Source organism: Ursus americanus, chromosome 23 (genome assembly GCF_024610735.1).
Source record: "Ursus americanus isolate L20-20 chromosome 23, mUrsAme1.1.p, whole genome shotgun sequence".
Taxonomy (NCBI): domain Eukaryota; kingdom Metazoa; phylum Chordata; class Mammalia; order Carnivora; family Ursidae; genus Ursus; species Ursus americanus.
In genome coordinates, this window is record NC_142149.1 from 4,907,115 (window position 1) to 4,930,865 (window position 23,751).

Sequence of the window (23,751 nt, forward strand, 5' to 3'; positions counted from 1 at the left end):
AAGGCAATTTTGCCAACGGTAAAATGGGTTGACAACACCACCCAGCGTCTCGAGTAGCTGTGAGGGCATTACTGCACGTGGACGGCCCCCGGCGCCTGGCTCAGAGCCCTCCGTCTGCACCCAGGCTGCTCAGGGCTGGCACGGTCATGACAGCAGAGGAGAAGCAGCCAAGGTTGAGCCGACTGGCTGTAAACCAGTCCTCCGCTTGGCCACACGGAAAATCACCTGGGGAACTAAAAAAAAAAAAAAAAAAAAAAGCCTGCTGGCAAAATAGCCACCCCCAGAGATTCTGGCTTCATTGGTTTCAATGCAGTCCGGGCACTGGCGTGTATGAGAGCTTCCCAAGTGATTCTAACGTGCACCCAGGATTGAGAGCTATGACTCTGGAACACTTTGGAAATGAGATTGTTCTCGTAGCTCTAGTCTCCGGTGGCACAATGTTCTTTGAGGGAAGATGGCTAGAGGGATCTCCAAGCTAAACAGATTCCCTGTACTTCTCTTGTAAAGGTCATGTTGCGCACGGAGGCCGTGCAAGGATCTTCCAGCCCATGCAGCTGCCTGCCCGGGGTCCCCAAGGGTTTGGAACCTGATAACAGTCAGGTTCCCTATAATGCGTGCACGGTCCTCATACAACTCTACATGCAGAAATTGGCTTCCCAGACAAAGAAAAGGAAAGTAAACTTTTTTGAACAAAAGAAGTTTCTCTTCCTTCAAGCCACGCCAGCCTATAAGCCTTCGCAAAGCAGGGAAGGCAGCTCCTCCTTTCCCTGGCAGACTGATGGGCTCAGTGTTTACCAGAGTGGCTCACTCGTAAGACAGGAGGCGTGTGCTCCCTGGCCAGGAGACCTCAGCGCTCAAACCACCTGCAGTCCACATGAAAGCTCCAGGATATGCAGAACCTTCTTGCAGCGCCTGACCCACCACCATGAGGACCTGCCCACCTAGACTCGGTCATCTGGACCAGGCCGCCCAATGGCTCTTGCTTTTGGCCGTGTTAGCCTTGTTCCTCTTCATGCTGCCCTCCTTTATGACGGAGCCCAAAACAAAACCTTCCAGGTAAGGTTCTGACCCTTTCCAAGTCCCTCATAATTTATTGGAGGCACGTTAAAAGACTCTTGCCCAGGGAAGCCCGGGGAGCTCTGAGGCACTGGTGTGTCCACATGGGGTGTCAGGAATCAGGAATGTTGTCAAGAACCCCTGGCGAGGAAGATCCAAGGGGCACCTAGGGGATACACAGGTGGCGGGAGTGGGAAAACCAGGGTGTCCGGATGCCTGGGGCCATGTGGAGGGGAAACGTGGGCAGGAGCTGGCGAACAATAGGTCTGGGTCTCCAGAAGGCACAGACAGGAGACAACTTCCCCCTCCGGCGGCTTTGGGGATAGTTCTCAAGTGCCATTCTCTGTGTCCTAAAGCAAAAGATTTACCCTGTAGATGCCATTCACTTCCAAATCACACTCTCCCTGAGGAGCTGGTCAGAAAACGGGAGACCGCTCACTTAGCTTACATCTGGGCCCCAAGTTCATCCTTCAAAAGGACCTTGTAGACCAGTTTTCTTATAAAATCAACACATCTCCAGCAGCAGAAGATCCCTTTCTTTCCAGACTCAATTTTTTTTGAATGACTTTATTTCACTGTTCTTAAAATTTTAAAGGAATACATGCTCTCATAACGTTTAGAAAAATCCAAGCGGGGGCGCCTGGGCGGCTCAGTTGGTTAAGCATCTGCCTTCGGCTCAGGTCCTGATCCCAGGGTCCTGGGATCGAGTTCTGCATTGGGCTCCCTGCTCAGCAGGGAGCCTGCTTCTCCCTCTCCCTCTGCCTGCTGCTCCCCCTGCTTGTGCTCGCTCTCTGTGTCAAATAAATAAATAAAATCTTTAAAAAAAATCCAAGCAAAAAGTGAGGGTCTCTCCATCACACCCCCTTGTCTACCCACACTTAAGGGGTGACCACACTCGATTCGTTGGTGTCCACATAATTATTACATAATTGTAAGCAACACTTCTATTCTAAATGCCTTTGTACATTAATTCCGATGGTTATGAGTATACGGAGACACAGAGAGCTGACGTGAACTGCCCAAGATCACCCCGCTTGGAAGTCACGGGGCCAGGATTCAAACCCTGGTATTTTGCTTCCCTAGCCTGTGCTTTTTACCTTATGCTACACAAGCCCTTACGACAGATGGATAAATGGATAGGTAGGCAGCTAGGTGGATCACAGGCGGATAGACAGGTATCCCGCTATACACATTGTTCCACGGGCTGGCTTTTTAAATCGACCCTATGCCTAGACCGTCTTCCGTGTTGACACGTACAGATCTACTCCCATCTTACTCACGGTGCGGGGCACGGATATGAGTTTACTTAATCAGTCTCTATCGGTTGACCCTTGGGTTGCCCCTATCAGGTTGCCACTGACTCTTCACACACTTACGTAGGTATTGCTGGAGGTAGATTTCTAGAAATGGAATTGCCAAGGCAATGGATACGCTCACAGCAAATGTCAACAGATGTCGTGAGATCAGCCTCAGAGAAGGCTAGAGCAACGGGTGTGCGTGCTCGCCGAGGAGCTAGGCCTTCAAAAGGAAACGAAAGTCTTCTCCGTGGCTGACCTTGATCCTTGCCACCCCTCCCTCCACGTTCTCCACCTCCCCCACCCTTCCTGCCCCACCCCTCAAGCCTTGGCTGTTCGCTCTGACCTGGTGTGTTGGGGAAAGAGCTCAGAACCAAGAGGACACCTGAGCTCTAAAATGGATGAGACTGAATTTGGGGGGTTAAGGGTTTTTTTTTAAACTTTTCCGTAATTTTTTTTTTAGACTGAGTTTTAATTATGAAAGGTGACTATAAAGTTATTGAACCGCCCAAGGCATTAGAGATGAGGAAGAAGGTCACACACCGGGACTGCTCTGTAGACTGTCTCTGTAACTAAACTGCAGACCCAGTCCCGGAGAGCGAGCACCCTGAGAGCAGGGGTCCCTGGAGGGACGGACGTGTGTCCGCTGAAAGCTTCAGTGAGAAGATGGGTCTCGGGCCTCCGAGGCAGGTAGGGCTCGGATAAGGCGTGTGGGGAGAATAATAGACACAAAGAGGCCGACCTGCCTCAGTGTCCTCTTGGCTGAGCCGAGGCCGAACACTTCTCGCAGAAACGGGGGGCTCGCTCTAGGGAGCAGAGGAAGGGCATTTCAGGAAGGGTGGGGTGGAGAGCGGACCCCAAGAGGCTTATAGGCAGGGAGGTGACCTCACGAAAGTGGTATTGGGCAATGGCTAGTATGTCCGAAGGGGACAGGATAGATTGGAAGGAGGAGGGAGTCACCACTTTGGCCTGACCCGTAGTGGCAACCAAGGGACGGACTGATAATCCTGCCGCGCAGGGAGGGACAGAGGCCGACAAGTGCCCTCGCAGGTGGCTTTAGCCTTTGAAACATAAGGTGAAGAGGACCTGGGGCGGGAGGGTAGGAAGAAGTGGAACATCAGGAGACATTTTGATGAAGGAGAGGGGTGGGAGGGAGAGACAAGTGTGCAGTTAGAGATGGGGGGCGGTGGGCAGGGGGAGGCAGGCCGGGGCACCTCTCCCCACAGGGCCGCCTGGACAAAGGAAAATCAGATGAAAGGGATGTAAAATGCCAACCCAGACGAGGTGTCAGCGGCTTCTGAAGGGCACTGCTACCGAGGTGTTTGCACGTCTATGTCACGTGATTGTCATGTCGGAGCTGGAGATTTCCCAAAACCCTAACCCACGTTCGGGAGCTTTCTGTGCGTTATTTCTGATTTTCACAACTATCGCCGAGATGAGCATTTTTATTCTTTTACAAAAATGAAGGACATGAGGCTCAGAATGTTCACCCAGGGGCATCTGGCTGGCTCGGTAGGGGGAGCGCGCGACTCCTGATCTCAGGGCTGTGAGTTCGAGCCCCAGGCTGGGTGTGGAGAAGACTTAAAAAAATACAATCTTAAAGGAAAAAAAAAAAAAGTTAAGCCTAATTCCACCCAGCCAGAAAGTGGCAAAACGGAGATTTGAACCCAGGGGATTTGGGCTCCAAAGTCCACGCTTCTCCACTCCCTCGGACGCGTTGAGTCTCAAGAGATTCGAAGTCGAACGGAGCAGACAAGGAGACAGAACCAGAGAGGGCGCGCGATATGAGTAGTCGTGACAAAGCACCACAGTTACGGGACAAGCGCTACGGGAGCAAATTGAGAAGAGTCATTTGGACCCCAGGGGCAGGGCAGGGAGAACATCCGGGACACAATGGCGTTTCTAAGGCGCCTGAAGGCTGTGTGAGGCTTCAGCACGCAGGAACACCGCACACAAAGGAAGCAGAAGCAGTGGGAGCAACGGTGTAGACGCGGGAACGGCAGGTGTGTGCAGGTTCGAGAGGCTGATGGCTAACGTACCTGATGCTGATCGGGGGCTGGGCAAGCCGGCACCGGTCTCCAAAACCCCTGATTAGCGATCACATATCAAGGCTTTGGGGTATTAACGACGCTCTCTTTCCCAGGTAAGAGAGGTTAGGCAAATTGTCCAAGGTCATCCCGTCACTTAAGTTCAAACCCAGGCCAGCTCGCTCTGGAGTCCACACTCGCAGCCAGGATCCGGGCTGGCGTCCCTCCCCCCCACCCCACCCTGCCACTCCCTCACCCCCCCACCCCCTCCAGCCCGCCTTCCTCTATCACACCCATCGTAACACGTTGTCATGAACCCAAAGTTTGTTTTTTCCTGACAGACAATGAATTTCCTGTGGGTAGGGACTGTCTTATTTGTCTCTTTCCTCAGGAATCCGAACAGGTCCTGGACTCTGGGCAGGCCTCATGCGGTGTTTTGTTTTGTTTTGTTTTTTTTTTTAATATTTTATTTATGTATTTGACAGAGGTAGAGACAGCCAGCGAGAGAGGGAACACAAGCAGGGGGAGTGCGAGAGGAAGAAGCAGGCTCATAGCGGAGGAGCCTGATGTGGGGCTCGATCCCATAACGCCGGGATCACGCCCTGAGCCGAAGGCAGACGCTTAACCGCTGCGCCACCCAGGCGCCCCCTCATGCGGTGTTTTTTAAATGTTTATTGACGAAGGAGTAAATGCATGGCCCTCAGTACCAACCGTTTAAACTTTATTCTATGGCGATGGAAGACTTTAGCGTCCAGGAAGGAACTTGAGGACACTTGTGCGTTGTGCAGCCAACTCTGTTACCAGATTGTAGGCTAGGCAGTGGGGGGCAGGTGGCTGGGGCGCGGGGGGGGGGGGGGGAGGCTGGGTGAGAGGCTGTTGCGATGGTTTAGGGTAGGAGCCCTGGGCAGGGGTGCTCTTGAGGAAGGACGTTAGGGAGAAAGGACTGAGAATAAGTCGGATCGGCTGGATTTGGCAAGAAATAGGACAGGATCGTATGATTTCAAACCGAGGGTATTGGACTACCTCTCATATCTTCTTCGTTTGGTCCCAGTCTCCAGGGGCCTCCCGGATATGTAGCTAGGACTGAGACCATGTCTCTGGTCTGGAATGAATTTGCCTTCAAAGACTCTATGCCTTGTGTTGGCTTTAGAGCTGACGGGTAAGACCGAGCTGTAAAATTAGGGCTGTGGATTTTCTTTTTCTTTTTTTTAATCTGATTTTATTTTCGTCTAAGAGATATAACTTTATTTTCTATACCCTGGACCCCCATTTACTGAGCATCAGGGAAACCTAATCTCAGCCTTTCTTGCTCCTCTGCCCCCTTTGCCAGGATGGCGTCAGGGGCTCCCGGACTCCTGATGCGGTGCCAGGCCCAGGTGGGGGCCGCCGATTCTTAGCCGTCGTGTTGCCCTCGAGACATCCATTGTCTCTGCCTCTTGGCTCTTTCAGGTCTACCTGCTTAGGGGTGAGAATCTTCGGACCTGTGTTCCTGGGATCAGTGTGCTGTCATTTCCTCTTGGGGTCTTATTAGACTAGGAACACTGCAAGGAAGTGGGGTGCAGAAGCCCTCCGACCTTGGGACCCACAGATCCCTTTCTCCTCTCCCTTGTCCTCTCCCTCCTCCTCACCCAGAGGAAGCTTTTTAGGGCGGGGACAATGGCGGGAGGAAACGGAGAAATCCTTCTCCGAGACATTGTATCTATTTCACCAAATCTTCTCTCTGATTTAGGGCTTAGGTTTGGGGGGAAAGCCAGAGGTCCTATAAGACTTCCTTTACTTTCCAGCTCTTATTGGCCACATGTGTCCATGGAGGCAATGAACATGGGGCTCTTAACAGCTGCAGGTGGGTGAGTAGTGGGCACCAATGGGAAAGGGAGAAAATACGAGGAAAACAGTTAAACAACGTTCCAACATAGTAAACCACTCCGTTGGTAAGTCTAACAGGCATGGGAAGGGGATCTGGACGTGCACACCAGCAGATTCTTTGAGGGGCTACTATCACGGGCTGATACCCTTTTCTGCTTAAATTCCTTTTCTGCTTTTTTGGGAATGAGCACCCATTGCTTTTATAAAGGAAGAATAATTCAGCAAAGTTCGTTTCTGAAGAAAGATTCAGGAACCAAAGACCCCTTTAGGCACCACCTCCCCAGGGAAGTGCCCCCCCCAGTAGAACCCCGTCCCTAGGTTGTATCTGCAGCCTCTCCCGCACGCACGACTAATAGCATCGGACCGCTAACACTTTATAGCCGCTGTTTATGTTCACATCTGTTCCCGTGTTCGAGCCGGAGCTCCGTAAGATCAGTGACCATAGCTCTCCCGTCGTTAATCCTTAACAGATAGTTCTAAATGCCTGGCATCTGAGCACCACTCAGTATCTGTGGACTAAACGTTGCATTGTGTTTTCAAATTTCCATAGAAGTTTTGATCAGATGTCTCATTCAGTTTTCGTGTTTTTCCCTTTATTTATTTATTATTTTTTTTATTAAGCTGACATGCAAATATTCCAGTCAAATAGTACTGCAAATTTTACACCAACATAGAGCAATCCTGGGGCGCCCGGTGGCTCAGGTGGTTAAGCGACTGCCTTCGGCTCAGGTCATGATCCTGGAGCCCCAGGATGCAGTCCCGCATGGGCTCCCTGCTCAGCAGGGAGTCTGCTTCTCCCTCTGACCCTCCCCCACCTCATGCTTTCTCTAAATAAATAAATAAATAAAATCTTAAAAAAAAAAACCAAAAGTGAAAACAAAAGACATAGATCGGTCCTCATGACTTCTCCCTATTCTAGAATCCTGATTCCCAAAGCACCTACTTTAAACCTACTTCAGTTCAGTCTGCTCTTTCTTTCGGTATTTGCTACCCTATTTCTAAGTCACATGCCTACCTGCCACTTCTCGACTTCTCAATAAGTGGTTTAGTGCTATAAATGAAATACCACTTATCCACGGGCCTTGACGCCTGTTGCCCTTTTAGGCTTTCATCTCTGAACACGTGAACCCAAAGGGGAGCGGATGGGGACTCTGATGGTCACTGTGTGTCATCCATGTTAGCACCTGACCCATTTGTATAAAACGGTATTTTTCCAAGTGCCTTTTATAAACTGGCTTGTGAAGTCCTCACGACAGTATTGTGAGACTGATATTAAGATTTCCATCTGGGGGGCGCCTGGGTGGCACAGCGGTTAAGCGTCTGCCTTCGGCTCAGGGCGTGATCCCGGCGTTGTGGGATCGAGCCCCACATCAGGCTCCTCCGCTATGAGCCTGCTTCTTTCTCTCCCACTCCCCCTGCTTGTGTTCCCTCTCTCGCTGGCTGTCTCTCTGTCTGTCAAAAAAATAAAATCTTAAAAAAAAAAAAAGATTCCCATCTGGGGGAGGGGGGCAGGCCACTTAGTCAGTTAAGCATCTACCTTTGGCTCAGGTCATGATTCCGGGGTCCTGGGATCAAGCCCCATGTGGGGCTCCCTGCTCAGCGGGGAGACTGCTTCTCCCTCTGCCTGCTGCTCCCCCTGCTTGTGCTCTCTCTCTCTCTCAATCTGTCAAATAAATAAAATCTTAAAAAAAAAAAAGATTCCCATCTAATGGTTGAGAAAACAGGGGCTCTAAGCATTCTGTGACTTCCCCGAGGTCTGGCTGGTTAGTGGTGGGACTGGAACTCAAGCAGGTGCTTTCCTGCCCCAGTGTGCGCCCCCGCCTGTTTGCCAAGGGCCAAGAATTTAGTTTTCTGTCAGACTCAAGTGCAACACGCGAGGATAGCCAGAGCTCCTGAGGTGGGGTCTTGGGTAGGCGCCCGCCACAGCACGTTGGACAGCTGCCCTCACGCCACCTCGCAGGACACGGGCAGCATGCTCTGAGAGCGCTGCCCTGCGCCACCAGGAAGCCTGATCCTGAAGTTACTGAATGCCACCACGCTTGTGGGTTTGGCAATTTCTCAGGGAGCTCCTCCCACCCCAACCGTGGGCAGGGGTAGCTGCCCACTGGACTCCCTTGCTCTTCTCCTTCCTCTCTTGGACAGAGGGATGGGGAAGGGAGGAATGTTATTTTCCCCCAAGGTCACTATCTCAAAGATGCCAGGATAAAAACACCAGCGGAACTCGGGCTAACCCCTGAGACAAAGTTTACTCGCAGGTGTGATTATCCCCAGAAGAGCTAATCGACGTAGCACACCCAGGTGATGAAAACTGACTTTGCTTTGAACAACCTTGGTTCGGGGAGAGTTTCCCAGCCACCGGGCACGTGGTCTCATCTTGTACCCGGGGTTCTGGACCTATAGATACCTCCCATTGTTTGGTTTAAAACATTTTCCTCCCCGGTTACCTTGGTCCCACCCACCACCACCCTTGTTCAAGGTCTTCCCCGCTCTCCTTAGCTCTCAAGACGTGCACCTGTGGGTCTGGGGAGAGCTGTGGGTTGATGTCTGTATTTGTGTATCTCAGGGAGGGAGAACGTCCAATTTTAAACCAGCTTCCCATCTCCCAGGCCACAGTTAGATGAAGGGGATCTCAGAGAATGCTCTGGGCCCCTCTGTGGGGGAGAGCTTTGGAAATTGCATCCAGCTATTCAGTACCAGGAAAAGTGGCTTGGGTGTGTTTCCTCTTCTGTTCCCAGTTTATATTGTCCCCCATTAGGATTTAATTGGCCAGAAACTAAACAAATAAGAGAATTGGCTTTGATCTGAAAAAAGAACACTTGGGATAACAACAGAATACAGATTTCTGTATTTTTTTTCCCCAGTCTACAAAGAGAATTAAGGCTAATTAAGGCACAGTACAGCTTTTAGTGATCGAAGCAACTCGTGGACACATCTAGCGTTTCAAAGCAAAGTTCTAAAATGTAAATCATGCGAAAAGTTTCGGGATTTCCTGGGGAAAACATACTGCGAAGTTAAGGGCGGGGGAGGGGGGGCAGAATGACTGGTTTCCATTTCAGATAAGACCAGAGCCGTTAAAGAGCTATGTGGACACCAAGGGAGTTTCGGCAGCTCCGGGCTGGGGTAGCCACAGTGTAGGGGTACTGGCGGTGAGAGCCAACCCGTCATGGAGGGTCCTCAGCAGGAGGTGAGGAAAGGCAGTGCTGGGGAGCCTGGAGTTTGTTCCCCTTTCAAGGAGAGGCAGAACGGAAGCCAAGGTGTGGGAACCAGACGCATAACCCCGAAGAGGCAAGCGTGCTCCAGATAAAATGAGCGAGCAATCAGCAAAGCTGATGGTGGGGACTAGGGGGAGGGGGTCCGGGTCGTGAGGACGTGAGTAGAGGCACGTGTGTGACCAGTCACTCATCACGGGGCAGGCACACCTAGCCTAGAGCCTCTTCTAGTGTCTGTTCCATTGAATGGCAGAGCCCTGAATTATTTAGGAAATCAAAGGTTTTGGGGTTTTTTAAAATTGAAGAATAACTGATACACGATATTGGGTATCAGTTTCAGGTGTGCAACACGATGATTCGATATTTATATACATAATGAAATGCTCACCATCGGGCGAGTTTTCCTTTGTCACCATATGAAGTTGTTACAATCTTATCACTATATTCTCTAGGCTCGTACTTTACATCCCCATGTCTAATGTATTGTATTACTGCAAGATTGTCTTTCTTAATCCCTTTTACCTATTTCGTCCATCTCCCCCCCCACCTCCCCTCTGGCAACCACCACTCTACTCCCTGTATCTATGAGTCTGTTTCTGGTTTGTTTCATTTGTTCATTTGTTTCTGTGATTCTACGTATCAGTGAACTCATACGGTATTTGTCTTTGTCTTACTTCACTTAGCCTAATACCCTCTGTGTCCATCCATGTTGCTGCAAATGTCAAGACCTCATTCTTTTTTAATGCCGAGCAATATTTCATTATATATATATATATGTTTCCATTCATCTGTCCTTGGACACGGGCTGCTTTCCATATCTTGGCTATTGTAAATAAGGTTGCAGTGAACACAGGGGTACTTACGTCTTTTCAGATGAGTGTTTTCATTTTCTTCGGATAAATATCTAAAAGTGGAATTGCGAGATCATCAAGGAGGTTTTTTGAGCTCTTGTCTTTTCCTTGATAAAGTAATCTTCTATTCCTCCTGGTTTGATTAGTGGCCTTTGATTCGGGGTATTATTGCCAAATTTCAGTTTGGAAGACCAGCCGCTTTCAACACCCCCCATATTATTTCTAGTGGATACAGTTGACCACTGAACAACGTGGTCTGAACCGCATTTGTCCATTTATATATGGATTTTTTATAGTACAATACGGTAGAGTACAATTCTCTTCCTTATGATTTTCTGAATGACACTTTCTTTCCCCTAGCTGACTTTATTGTAAGAATATGTCTGTAATACATATAACATACAAAATGTGTGTTGACTCCCTTATGCTACTGGCAAGGATTCCGGTCGACAGCAGGCCATCAGTAGTGAAGTTCTGGGGGGACTCAAGAGTTACATGCAGGTTTTCGACGGTGTGTGGGTCGGTGCCCCTAACCCACACACTGCTCGGATCAGCTGTGCTAGGTTCAAGGGAAAATACTGCTCTCTTGCCAACAGTCTTTACATGGCTTCAAGTATAAATAAACTTTGAGCCTTTTGCCATTTCTTCGCTTCCAGGTCTGTGGAGTTCAGAATCTAGAGGGAAGAAGATGCCAGATAATTATTCTTTTGTATCCATTTCATTTATTGCCGAGAGCCATGTGAGCCATGCTAATGATACATTTATTTTTTGAAGTGCAACATTTTATATTTTTATCTCCCAAATAGATCAGACTTTGATATCGAACTGTTTTTTGCTTGAATAACTTGCCTGTCCTTCTGAACCCTTAATAGAAAACAGGTTCCCCTCCCTCACCCCACCCTGGCCTTGCCCATGGCCTTTAAATCCAGGATCACCCAGGGTGTGGACTAGACGAATGCAGGGCACTCACCATATGGACGGAAAGAATTTGAGCATTCAGTAAATATCATGCCAGAGCATAAGGAAATGCCTACGTAAACACCCACATTCCTAGCAATCATAGCTGTGTTTAATTATAGGTAATTGAAATGAAACTTAATTACATAATTTTGTTAGTACCTGGGTCATTGCTGCGACTCCCTGTAAAACGTAGAGGAGTCACCAGGGACCTTGTGGCTCCTGCCTCGGGGAGGGACTGCAGAGAGGAGCTCGTGATGCTCCGTCCTCGGGGCTGGCGTGGCCACAAGGCAGAGGGCCAGCTGTCTGGGCTGCAAGTTGGAGACGTCTAGTGGACAGATCCACGCTGCTGCACCATCTCCCAGATCACAGCCATGCAAAGGTGCTTGCTCTTTGGAAGGAAACTTTCTAGAGGCTGTTTGGGGGTGGAAAATACAGGGGGAGGTGAATCCGAGGCTCATGGCCGAGAGCTGTTTGCTCTCGTAGTTAACACCTAGGCCTTTGCTGTGCCTCGGGCTTCAGCTTCAGCTCAGTTGTGCCATTAAAGGGGAGAAGAGTGAGTCTCCTAGTACTCAAACTCCAGCACCAAAATAAAGGTGGCCCAGGGGCGCCTGGGTAGCGCAGTTGTTAAGCGTTTGCCTTCGGCTCAGGGCGTGATCCCAGCGTTCTGGGATCGAGCCCCACTTCAGGCTCCTCCGCTATGAGCCTGCTTCTTCCTCTCCCACTGCCCCTGCTGTGTTCCCTCTCTCGTTGGCTGTCTCTCTCTGTCAAATAAATAAATAAAATCTTTAAAAAATAATAAAAATTAAAAATAAATAAATAAAGATGGCCCAAATCCATCAAGAATATGTTCCGGTTTGGGGGGTGCCTGGGGGGCTCAGTCGGTGAAGCGTCTGCTTCAGCTCAGGTCATGATCCCAGGGTCCTGGGATCGAGTCCAGTGTCAGGCTCCCTGCTGAGCGGGGAGCCTGCTTCTCCCTCTGCCCCTCCCCTCTGCTCATGCTCTCTCTCTCTCTCAAATAAATAAATAATTTTTTTTTTTAGAAAAGACTAAGTTCAGGACTAACTCAGGTTTTCCTCTGCATGGATGGTACTTTTCCAGAATGAACATTTTAGGGATGTCTACACAGTTCATGAGCCAATAACCCCCCTTTCTCTTGAGACTGTCCTCCTCTCGTGCACAGACAGGGTGGACCCCAGGACCCATGTCACTTGCCTTGTGGCCAGGAACAGACAAGGGACACAAGTGGGCCAGAACCATAAAAATTAAAAACTGGGAGCAAAGAGAGTCATCAGTCCCTGGAGCACGTGTTATGGGGCAGCCATCCTCTGCCATGCAGGCTGAGGAGCAGAGAGTGGAAAGCAGCCTAAGAGAGAGACTCCAGGTTCTAGATCCTTCTAGAGGCTCAACCACATCTCTTGGGCTCCTCAAGACATTTTCTATCCTTATGATAAACCGCCTGCTTTTTTCTTAGTTGAAAATGGAAAACAGGGGCGCCTGGGTGGCTCAGTTGTTCAGCGTCTGCCTTCGGCTCAGGGCGTGATCCCAGCATTCCGGGATCGAGCCCCACATCAGGCTCCTCCGCTGGGAGCCTGCTTCTTCCTCTCCCACTCCCCCTGCTTGTGTTCCCTCTCTCGCTGGCTGTCTCTCTCTCTGTCGAATAAATAAATAAAATCTTTGAAAAAACAAAAAAGGGAATAAAGGCCTAAAGTCTTGAAGGCTGTTAGCTTTTCCAGGCTGCTCCAGCCACCGTCCAGCCCTGTCTCATGGCCTTTCTCTCCTTTCAGGTCTGTGATAGCTCTTCTCCAAGTGACTTCTTTTTTTTTTTTTTAAGATTTTATTTATTTATTTGACAGGATAGAGACAGCCAGCGAGAGAGGGAACACAAGCAGGGGGAGTGGGAGAGGAAGAAGCAGGCTCATAATGGAGGAGCCTGATGTGGGGCTCGATCCCATAACGCCGGGATCACGCCCTGAGCCGAAGGCAGACGCTTAACGACTGAGCCACCCAGGCGCCCCTCCAAGTGACTTCTTTGGCCCAGATAACAAAGGCAGAGGCATATGCTACATGAGGCCAGTTAAAACTGTGCACGCTCCAAGGAGGAAGGACCCCACTGCTCGCCTTTCCCTAACCACATCCGGAGAAGTTAGGGCCTCTCTCAGTTTCAAGGTCAGCACAGACAGTGCCCTTGGAAGACCTGAATAAATGTGCTGCCCTGGGGCCCAGGAAGCAGGAAATACTTCTGCGGCAGCCGGGGTGCCGGAGGGAGGCCCTAAAGGAGGAAGGATTCAGGAGGTCATCTGCCTAGTGCGGGTACCACCTGGGCCAGCCCTGTGTTTTCCTAGTGACGAAAGTCTCCTCTGTCTTCCCCCTTTAAGAACAGTGACTACAGTGCACTTTGCGTGTTTTTCAAATCTGTGTTCCTGGGACCTCCACAGCACGTGGCACTAGACTTCCAGTGAACACGTGTTGAATGAGATGTTCCTCAGGTTCCGTATTTCAGAGTCTATTCTCTTCGGTGTGTTTAAATCCATTTCCTGGGGGCTCAGAAAGCCCTTTGAAAGCATCGATGTGATGATGCGGCATCGTGGCTTCGTGGTAAGGGCCGCTTAGACTGGTCTCTGCCTCCTCCAGGTGTGCGATTCAGGGAGGAGCTTGGCATTGCCCTTGAGCGAACACAATCCCCAAACACGCCCAATTCGAGGACACATAGGGTTTCCGCCTTCATGTTGTCACGGGAAACGGAGCTTGGGTCGGGCCGCCTCCCTTGGCTTCTTCACGCTCGCCCGTTCCCCCGCACGTGTCCGGGTTACAACTTGATGTCTCTCTGTGTGGTGAGCTGTCGTCCCCTTTATATCCTGGGCTCCGTGGGGCGAGGAATGTATCTGGTTGCGCTCACCCCCCAGGCCCCGGTAACTAGCACAGCGTTCACAGGAGACGCTCAATAAATATTTGCCGTGTAAGAGAGCAGATCAGTGGCCGCGGAGCTGGGAGGCGGGGAGTCAAAGCTGCAACCAGAGAAGGAGGGGACCAGACTCAGGAGACCCCCACCTTGCCCGGGGCAAACCGAGAATGACTGGGAACGGAGCCCCGTGGCAGGGCTGAGAAGTCGGGAACTGTTTGGTTGAGCGTGTGTTTTGTGCCAGAGGCTAAAGGCCTGCTGTCGGATAACGCTCGCAGCAGACTTCTCCCAGAAGCAGAAGGCAGCCGCCCATTTTACAGATAGGAAAAGCCAGGATCAGGTGGGTTAAGACTTCTCCCAGCCACACGGGCTAATATACGGAAGGGAAGTGCCAGAGGTTCTCAGGTCTCTCTGGCTGCACATTTCATGTTTCTCCTTCTCGCTCGGTGGCCTCAGTAAGTCTGTGATCTAGGACTTGGAAGAAGAATGATAGAAACAGACAAAAGGGAGCTGCTTGGGACAAGAGTGATCACGGTGAGCCAGGGACGCCTAGCACGTCCGGGAAAGGAGCAGGAGTTAAGGACACCTGGAAATCCATGAGGGTGATAGCACAGGTCCCCAGAGAGGATGATTCTTTTCCCCAAGGCTCCCAGGAATCCCCCCAAACCTGTGTAGCACAGAGAACCCACCTCCAAGTGCAGTTAGAGAAGAATGCACAGTTGAGGACCCATGTTTTCCTCAGCAGAACACCTGATGCTACTTTGCATAAATTAAAGGATACCTTTGGCAGCCTCACGCAAAAGGGGGAAAGAAACAGAAAGGAAATCTAATCATCGGAGCCAAAAACCTGGAGTGCCAGAGGCCAGACCAGGCACCCTGCATCAGTCTTGTCCCGCTGCTAGAAAAAAGCACGGCCAGGCTGGAATTCAGCTTCTGTGCCCCCACCCCGAAGCTCCAGGCGCCCATCTCCCACCTGAAATTCTTCAGTAGCTCCTCCCGGACGAGAAGACCGATGAGAAAGCCCAAACTCCCCAGTCTGACCTACGACGTGGCTAATAATCGGGTCCTGCCCACCTGTCTGGGACCATCCCCTGCCCAGACAGAGCCCCTTCCCTTGCACTCACCGAGCTCACACGCTCCCCAGGGTGAGACCACCGCGGTCTGTTTATGGGTCAGAGGTAAGTTTCCAGACCCATCACCAACGGGTGCGGCTTCATTTCGGATATGGACGGTGACACGCCTTCCCCTCCTGTCTTATGGAAGCTGGTTTGAAGTCCACCCAAGGCACCAGATCAGTACTAATTACACTTCCAACCTGGGGGTACGACCCTCGGCCTTAATCCAGAATTATGTCTGTCCCCAGGAATCAGCACATGCTTCACAAGGAGAGGTCTCCCAAGTTGCTCCGCAAGGCTGCATGGCAGGCTGTCACCGTGCGAGGAGGGACAACGGCCCTGGGGGTGACGTCGGCACAGGAAAACAGCACGCAGGCCCCCCGGGCCCAGGCCACGGCCCAGGCCGCCCACAACGCCACCAGAGCAGAGGCCAGCGGGGCTGCCTCGGCTGAGCCGGCCCCACCAAAGGGTCAGGAGAGGAAGGACACCGTGCTGGACACACGGCCTCCGAGGGCGCAGGACGGGGGGGTGGCCTCTGACGGGGCAGAGACATTGTCGCTGAGGAGTCAGGACACCAGGACCATCAAAGGAAGGCAGGACCAGAACAAGGACCCCACAGCCACCAGGACGGAGCCCCCAGAGCCTCAGGGCAAAGCGCAGACCGCAGCAAGGACACCGGTGCCGGAAAGTCAGGTCAAGGCGCTGACCACACCAGGAGCAGGGTCAATAGGGAGGACAATGAAAGGAGTGACCACACCGGTCGTCCCCCTCCGGGAGACAGCCCGGGCCACGCCGCCCTCCACCCCTTTCCAGAGCCGAACCACACAGAGAAGACCAAGTCTTCGGGCCTCCAACTTCAAGTCCGAGCCCCGGTGGGATTTTGAGGAACAGTACAGCTTTGACACGGGAGCCCTACGGTCGGTGAGTCTGGCCACGGCCTCCCCGCTCCGAAGCCCCTTGCAGACAGCACCCCTACCACCCTGACCTCCCAGGCTCCACCCCCAGGCTCTGCCTTGTTGCCCCCCGCCCCATGCCCTACTCTACCCTGCTTTCACCCCAACCTTCTTTGCTCGAGTGGTCGAGTAGTTGAAGCGGGAGGGGAAGGCAGGTCCCAGATCCTGGCCTGGCAGCGTGGGAAGGGGGGAGGGAGAGGAACTCTGCCCTGGAGCCCCCGAAGGCCTGGGAGGTCACTGAGCAGGCTGAGAGAGTGCTACCTGCTCTGGGGCCGTCCTCTGGCAGGGGAAGCCGGCAAGGGTTGCGAGGTGGCATGGAGGGGCAGGACGGACAGCCGAGGACCCCCAACCTGATGCCCAACCCCAATTCCTGGGAAGGCCTTATATTCCCCGCATGCAATTCCCCGACCTTCCCTCTCTTCCATCCCTAAGAAAAGCAGCCTGGGCCCTCAGCCTCGGGAGGGACACCTTCAAAATATGTCTGTTTACACACAGAACTGCAGCCAGGCCCTGGCCAGCGCTCCAGGCTCTCCCGCGGCCCATCCCCTTTCCGCCCACCAGGGTGTGTCCCCAAGAACCCCAAGACTGGCCCGTACTCTGGGACCCTGAGGACAATGGCGAGGGAGGGTCAGCGGGCCTCCGAATAGCAGAGGGGCTGCCTTCCAAACGTTCAGGCCCACTTTCCGCCCCTGCCCCAGCCTGGCCCCTGGCCGTGGCCTTGCCGGCCTGTCCTTGCCTGACCCACCCTCCTGCATGTAGAGCTGCTCCGACTCAGTGAAGGTCAAGGCCTCCAAGTCACCCTGGCTCCAGAAACTCTTCCTGGCCAACCTCACCCTCTTCCTGGACTCCAGCTGCTTCAACCAGAGAGAGTGGGAGCGCCTGGAACACTTCGCGCCGCCCTTCGGCTTCATGGAGCTCAACTACTCCTGTGAGTCTTGTGGGGGGAGGGGGAGCCTGGGCCGCTGGCCTCTGGCTCCAGTCTGCCTCTTCCCTGGGGGCCCCCAGCGCGGGGAGAGATGATGAGCTGGCCCCCCTGGCCCTTCCAGGGCTCTGAGCAGAGCCCCCTTGTTCCAGTGGTACAGAAGGTGGTGACACGCTTCCCCCCGGTGCCCCAGCAGCAGCTGCTCCTGGCCAGCCTCCCAGCTGGGAGCTCCCAGTGCATCACCTGTGCCGTGGTGGGCAACGGGGGCATCCTGAACAACTCCCGCATGGGCCAGGAGATAGACAGCCATGATCACGTGTTCCGGTAAGCGGTCCCACCCCAAGCGCCCCCTCCGGACTGAGGGATCCGATAGGGCGTGCTATGCCTGCATCTGGAAGGTGGCATGCCTGGGCTTTCCGGAGAATTCCCCTTTACACCTGCTGCCTCCCTATCTCTCCTTTCCTTCCCCACCCGCCTCCACGCCTTTCCGTCCTGCGCTCATGGTCCCATCCTGTGTGGTTCTGTCTGCCCGCTAGACTGAGTGGAGCTATAACTAAGGGCTACGAACAGGACGTGGGCACCCGGACGTCCTTCTACGGCTTCACTGCCTTCTCCGTAACGCAGACCCTGCTCGCCTTGGGCGGTCGGGGCTTCCCGCACGTGCCGCTGGGAAAGGTGAGCAGGGAGGACCGGGCCTGGCCACACACAGAATCCGAATGGGGAGCACGAGCTGAGAAAGGGAGCCTGGTGTCCCATGTCCGGAGTCTGGTTGGCACAGGCTCTGTTCCTACGAGGGGCAAGAGTGGGCAGGACGGCCAGAGAGCAAGTGGGCAGGCCGGCGTCAGAGCACCCCCCCCCCCAGCCCCGGGGCCTGAAGGCAGGACTCCTGGAGCACACACTGTCCTTGGTCCTCAGGATGTCCGCTACCTGCACTTCCTGGAGGGCACCCGGGACTATGAGTGGCTGGAAGCCCTGCTTCTGAATCAGACCCTGGTGAAAAGTAGCCTTTCCTGGTTCAGGTACCCACCGCCCCCTCCCTTACCCCAGGCTGAGCCGTGTATTGGGCGGCTGTGAAGGACCGGACAGGTGGGGACAGCCTTAGCGATCCCCTGGAGATGGGGCCCTGTCCTGCTGCTGGCCCGCACTTGGCCGGCGTCGGGGGAGGTGAACGCCCGTTGCCACCCACAGGCGCAGGCCCCAGGAGGCTTTCCGGGAACAGCTGCAGTTGGACAGGTATCTCCTGCTGCACCCCGACTTCATCCGTTACATGAAGAACAGGTGAGTGCAGAGCCGCAGGGCGCGTGTAGAAGGCACCAGGTCCCTCTCATCCCTGCGGCTTCCTGATGGCGGGGGCTGCGCTATTTCCCAGGTTTCTGAGGTCGAAGACCCTGGACTCCGGCCACTGGAGAATCTACCGTCCCACCACGGGGGCCCTGCTGCTGCTCACGGCCCTTCAGCTCTGTGACCAGGTGAGGCTCTGCCTAGGAGCGGGAGAGCTGTGTGCTGTCCCTGGACCTGCCCCGCAGGGGACGGCGGCCGGGGCGGGGGAGGGATGGGCGTGTCAGTCCACACATGTAAGCCCGTGTACATCAGGGAGCCAGCGCCCGGACCCCAGGGAGGGAACCAGGATGAAGGGCCCCCCCAGTAACACACAGCCCCTGAGAACAAGTCTGGGAGGGAGCAACTTCAGGCCTCATTTCTCCTCCAACCTTCACGCAGGTGAGCGCCTATGGCTTCATCACCGAGGGCCACGAGCGCTTTTCTGATCACTACTATGATAAGTCCTGGAAACGAACAGTCTTTTATATCAACCATGACTTCCCGCTAGAGAGAACACTCTGGAAGCGGCTGCATGATGAAGGTATAATCCGGTTGTACCAGCGTCCCCTAATTTCTGAACCAAAGATGTGACCAGAGCCTGGGCCGTAGCAGTCTCTTCAGCCGTTCCAAGGCACGGGGCACAGTGGGAGTCTTGACACTCTACCACCATTTTCCCAGGGCTCAGGCCAGGCTCCCCAGGGGACCTTGGCACCTAGGGGAAGACGCTTTCAAGACTGCAAATGACTGATTGAGGCTTTGGAGACATTGGGATGTTGCTGTGGGTTCTGTTCAAAGGAGGGAGGACTCCAGTCTTGAGACCAAGGAATTTGAACGAAATGGGGTGATGACCGGTCAATACTCAAATCTCGGCTGAATGGCACACTTGACTATCCAAAAGCTACCTGACACTGGGGCGGGGGAGCCTGAGCCTATGGAGACATGTAGATTTGGCTTCGAATTACAAATCTTGTACTTAGCAGCTGTGAAATCATGAAGGCCATACTTAATTTCACTGGAGATTGTCTAGAGGACCCTTCCCTCCAGGGCTTATCTGATTCTAGAAGAATCTGCACCTTTCCTTGGCTTTGAGCTCTTTGACAACTCTCTGGGTTGCAGAAAACTGATAGTAATAAAAACAATTCTTTTTTTTATTTTTTTATTTTTTTATAAAAACAATTCTTGCCCATGGAGATGCAAATAAATCTTGTACAATGAAGATGCAAGTGATGACTGCCCTGTGGGCAGTGACGTGTTCTGCACATACAAGCAAATTCATGTTAGTGTTCCTGACTGCCTGTATGTCTATCTGCACTTCGGGGTTCTCCTTTGAACCAGTGTTTACATCCTACTGGTTCCTTTGTTAATTCATAAGCTAAATAAAATCCTTGACATGCATTCATTTTATATTTGCATGAGAGTCGCCATTTTATCCTTGAAAAAACATCTTCTGTCATGTCCTGAGGCCACTGTTTTATAATCCGTAGCATGATTTTTAGGACACCCATTCCACAAGGATTTATAAAATTACTGTCTGTAAAAAGCCTGACACAAAAAGTACCCAGTTTCCTCCCCTCTCATTCTCTATCCTCCCATCAGCCTGCATTTCCTCAAACCCCACGTTGAGAATCTGGACCAAGCCAAAGGCTTTTCAGCTCATCTTATCCCTTGAGCTCTAGCTATAGGATTTGGACTCTGAAGCCCAGAAGAACCCTAAAGATCCTAAACCGAATAAAGCCCCCTGATGAAGGAGATGGAGGGCGTGGGAGGCAAAAAAAAAAAAAAAAAAAAAAAAAAAAAAAAAAAAAGCTGTCTTTTAGACTTCATGTTCAAGGTTAAAAAGCTAATTTTTTAAAATTATATTGTATTAGTCACCAAAAGCTAATTTAATACAAATAGGACAGGGTTTGCTTTGCTCAGAAGGGCTGCAGTACCAGCTCTGGGCAGCAGGTGGCGGCATCTTGGACACCCCATCCCCGCCCTTTCTGAACGCTCAGCGCGTCTTCTTCAGGTTTTCCTAGCTATTCTTACACGTGTATTCCTCCATGTAAATTTTAGTATCCGTTTAGGATCTAGAAAAAATGTCTTGGTATTTTAATTGGAATTGCATTAGATTTACTTGGGAAGACTGGATGGATGTATTTCGTTGAGTTCTCTTTTCTAAGAGCAAGAGATGGTTCTCCACTTGTCCAAATTTACTTTTGTCTCTTGCAGTATTTTAATGTTTCCTCATAGAGATTTCGAACATTCCTTGCTGAATGGACTGCTCAGTATTTTATCTTCTTCGTTGCTGTTCTAAGTGGATTTTCTCTACATTATATCCTCTTCCTGGTCATCGTTTTTGAAGGGCGTGATACACTATCATATCATCCGCACATAGATTATTTCCTATTTCTTTATGCCTCTATCTCTCTCTCTTTTTTTTAAAGATTTTATTTATTTATTTGACACAGAGAGAGAGACAGCCAGCGAGAGAGGGAACACAAGCAGGGGGAGTGGGAGAGGAAGAAGCAGGCTCATAGCGGAGGAGCCTGATGTGGGGCTCGATCCCATAACGCCGGGATCACGCCCTGAGCCGAAGGCAGATGCTTAACCGCTGTGCCACCTAGGAGCCCCTGAGTATCTCTTTTCTAAATCTTTCGACTGGTACATCCGGAGTGAGCTAACACAACAGTTTACTGCACTTTGATCCAGATAAACGAGGCTCAGCCTTTATGTTTGGGTAGCCTGAACTTAAATTTGAGAGGGTAGATCTGGAGGTCCTCTGCTGGTAGTATATGATAGAATATGCTAGATGGGGCTGATAGAGTTAGGTAGCAGTAATGTGGGAAAGGAAGGCAAAAGAAAAATTAAGTTTCCTTACTACTTACAGCCCACCGACAAGTCCTTAAAACAGACAGAGTAGCATTCCTCTAAGAACTCAGCTGTCTCAATGTTAATACCTTGCTAAGGGCAAAGGCAATGTTAGCCCAACCCCCAGGATCCTGTAAGTCTTCTTTAACATATAAAAATAACTTTAGAAACTTCCTTTATCTCTACCCCACAAGATACATGTTGGCAATCATCCCCCAAGCATGTGAACCACTGATAGACATCTAAAGAGTCTCATGACTGAGTTTTTACTAAACAGTAATAAATGACTTTCTCCTAAAAATAGCTGGGCTCCTCAGGATCCTGGAAACCTGTTGTCAAAATACCTGGGAAGCTTACACTGTGCCTAAGCCCCTCCCAACTTGAGAGTATATAATGGGCCACTCCTCATGCCCCCAGTGCAGCTCTTTCTGCCCATGGGTCCTGTCCCCCTGCTTTAATAAGACCACGTTTATGGCCATTGGCTTTGAACCCTAACGTCTTTCCTACATCAGCAGGATATAAAGTCAACACAGAAATCAACAGCTTCTTGACCAAAAAATCCCCTCACTAGGAATTTGCCCTGAAGATATATCTCCAACGATACAAAAATAAATATGCACGAGGTTGTTCCCTGCCACACTGTTCAAAATTGCAAAATATTGGGAACTGCTGAGGTGCTTAAACATAAGAGATATAAACATGAAGAATGGTACAACCACGCAATGGAGGACTGAACAGCTGAAATAAAGTGAGGAAGATCTCTGTGAGCCGACATGCTGTGGTTTCTAGGGAATATCCTGTAGTTTTTTTCAAAAAGTAAAGACAAGGGGCGCCTGTGTGGCTCAGTCAGTTAAGCATCTGACTCTTGGTTTTGGCTCAGGTTGTAATCTCAGGGTCGTGAGATGAGCCCCACATGGGGCTCTGCACTCAGAGTGGAGTCTACTTGTCCCTCTCCCTCTGCTCCTCTCCCTGCTCACTCTCTCAAAAATAAATAAAATCTTTTTTAAAAAGTAAAAAGAGTACAGCATTTATACCTTTTACGTAGGAAAGAAGAAATCAAATATACATGTACCTGCTTATTTTTGCAAAAAGGAAACATGAAGAAAAGATACCAAAAACCGGTGAGATTGGTTACCTAAGCAGGGTGTTGGGTGGGAAAAATTTTCCTTTACCCTTCAACGGTTCTTCTACCTGGTCTAAGAACGAAATTGACATGACATGGATTAATAGGAGAAAATCTAATTTAATTTCATATGTACGAGAACCCCACATACATGAGAGGTTCAAAGACAGAAAGGTAAGATGAGGTATATATGGCCTTGATGTCATTTTGGAGTGGTGTTGTTGGGGTCCGGAGCCGACAGCCAAGAAAGAATTCTTGGAACATCTTTGGTGCAAAAAAGGTGATTTTATTAAAGTACAGGAACAGGACCCGTGTGCAGGAAGAGCTGCTACACTAGGGTTGTAAGGAATGGTTGATTATATACTTGGGCGTTGGGAGAGGTAAGGAAAAAGGGATGCTTCCCAAAACACTTTCATATGTTAAAGACGACTCACAGAATACTGGAGGTCTTGCTATTGTCAAGCTAAGGTTGTTTGTTCCACTAGCAAAGCATCAACTTTAAGACAGTTGGGAGTTTCCTAGAGGAATGTTATACTCTGCCTGCCTCAAGTATTTGTCAATGGGCTGCAGGTTATAAGGACATTTAATTTTTTCTTTTGCCTTTGTTTCCTACATCACCATCTTTTTTTTTTTTTTTTGAGATTTTATTTATTTATTTGACAGAGATAGAGACAGCCAGCGAGAGAGGAAACACAAGCAGGGGGAGAGGGAGAGGAAGAAGCAGGCTCCCAGCAGAGCAGGGACCCTGGGATCACGCCCTGGGCTGAAGACAGCCACTTAACGACTGAGCCACCCAGGAGCCCCCCCCCCTCCCCCCCCCCCCCGCCCAATCACCATCCTGAGCAAAGGAATGAAATGGAAGCTCAGGCTTCAAATGGAAGGAGGGCAATTCATGGGGTAATGAGAAAAGCAGATCTTTCATAACTAGATGTTTGCCTGCCATACAGATGGGTCACTCAAAGAAAATTTATCTCTGGCAATAACTCTTATTCTGGGAAGAACTGCAATGTAGGATCTTCTAGGTAGTTAAGGGAAGGTCAAAACTTTCTCTTGAGCCCACAGTTCTTGACTGGCTTCAGTTCTAAGTAGTCCACAACCAAAGTGGCACATTTTGGAGAGGCTTGTTCTGAGCCCCTTCAGGGGTGAATAGGAGCGGGACAGAAAGGATGAGAGTGTAGAACAGGGTGTGGGGAGGGAGTGACACCTCCAAGGGTACCTTCTGGCATAGCTTTGCCTTTGTACTGTTACAAAAAAAAAAAAAAATCAGGGGCGCCTGGGTGGCACAGCGGTTAAGCGTCTGCCTTC

General features: G+C 51.1%; 1 protein-coding gene across 2 annotated transcripts; it reads left to right on the plus strand.

Annotated features, from left to right (window-relative positions):
• Positions 1 to 333: 333 nt before the first annotated feature.
• ST6GALNAC1 (ST6 N-acetylgalactosaminide alpha-2,6-sialyltransferase 1) lies at positions 334 to 19,877 on the plus strand. Of its 2 annotated transcripts, XM_045814523.2 has the most exons (9): positions 338 to 1,056; positions 15,527 to 16,199; positions 16,991 to 17,159; positions 17,306 to 17,477; positions 17,690 to 17,828; positions 18,069 to 18,172; positions 18,342 to 18,431; positions 18,523 to 18,622; positions 18,873 to 19,877. In XM_045814523.2, exons 1-9 carry the CDS (start codon positions 926 to 928, stop codon positions 19,062 to 19,064), a joined length of 1,770 nt encoding a protein of 589 aa, XP_045670479.2. In that variant the 5' UTR covers positions 338 to 925; the 3' UTR covers positions 19,065 to 19,877. The 2 variants fall into 2 exon arrangements, with proteins under 2 accessions (XP_087710195.1, XP_045670479.2); XM_087854069.1 differs by having other exon boundaries at positions 334 to 1,056; positions 17,690 to 18,172.
• The last annotated feature ends 3,874 nt before the right edge of the window (positions 19,878 to 23,751 follow it).

Excerpts from the sequence above, each read along its gene's own strand:
- ST6GALNAC1 (XM_087854069.1), top strand. The coding sequence starts at position 926 with ATGAGGACCTGCCCACCTAGACTCGGTCATCTGGACCAGGCCGCCCAA. Across the intron at positions 1,057-15,526 it reads CCCAAAACAAAACCTTCCAG|GAATCAGCACATGCTTCACA; the intron begins GTAAGGTTCTGA and ends GTCTGTCCCCAG. Across the intron at positions 18,173-18,341 it reads AGTAGCCTTTCCTGGTTCAG|GCGCAGGCCCCAGGAGGCTT; the intron begins GTACCCACCGCC and ends TGCCACCCACAG.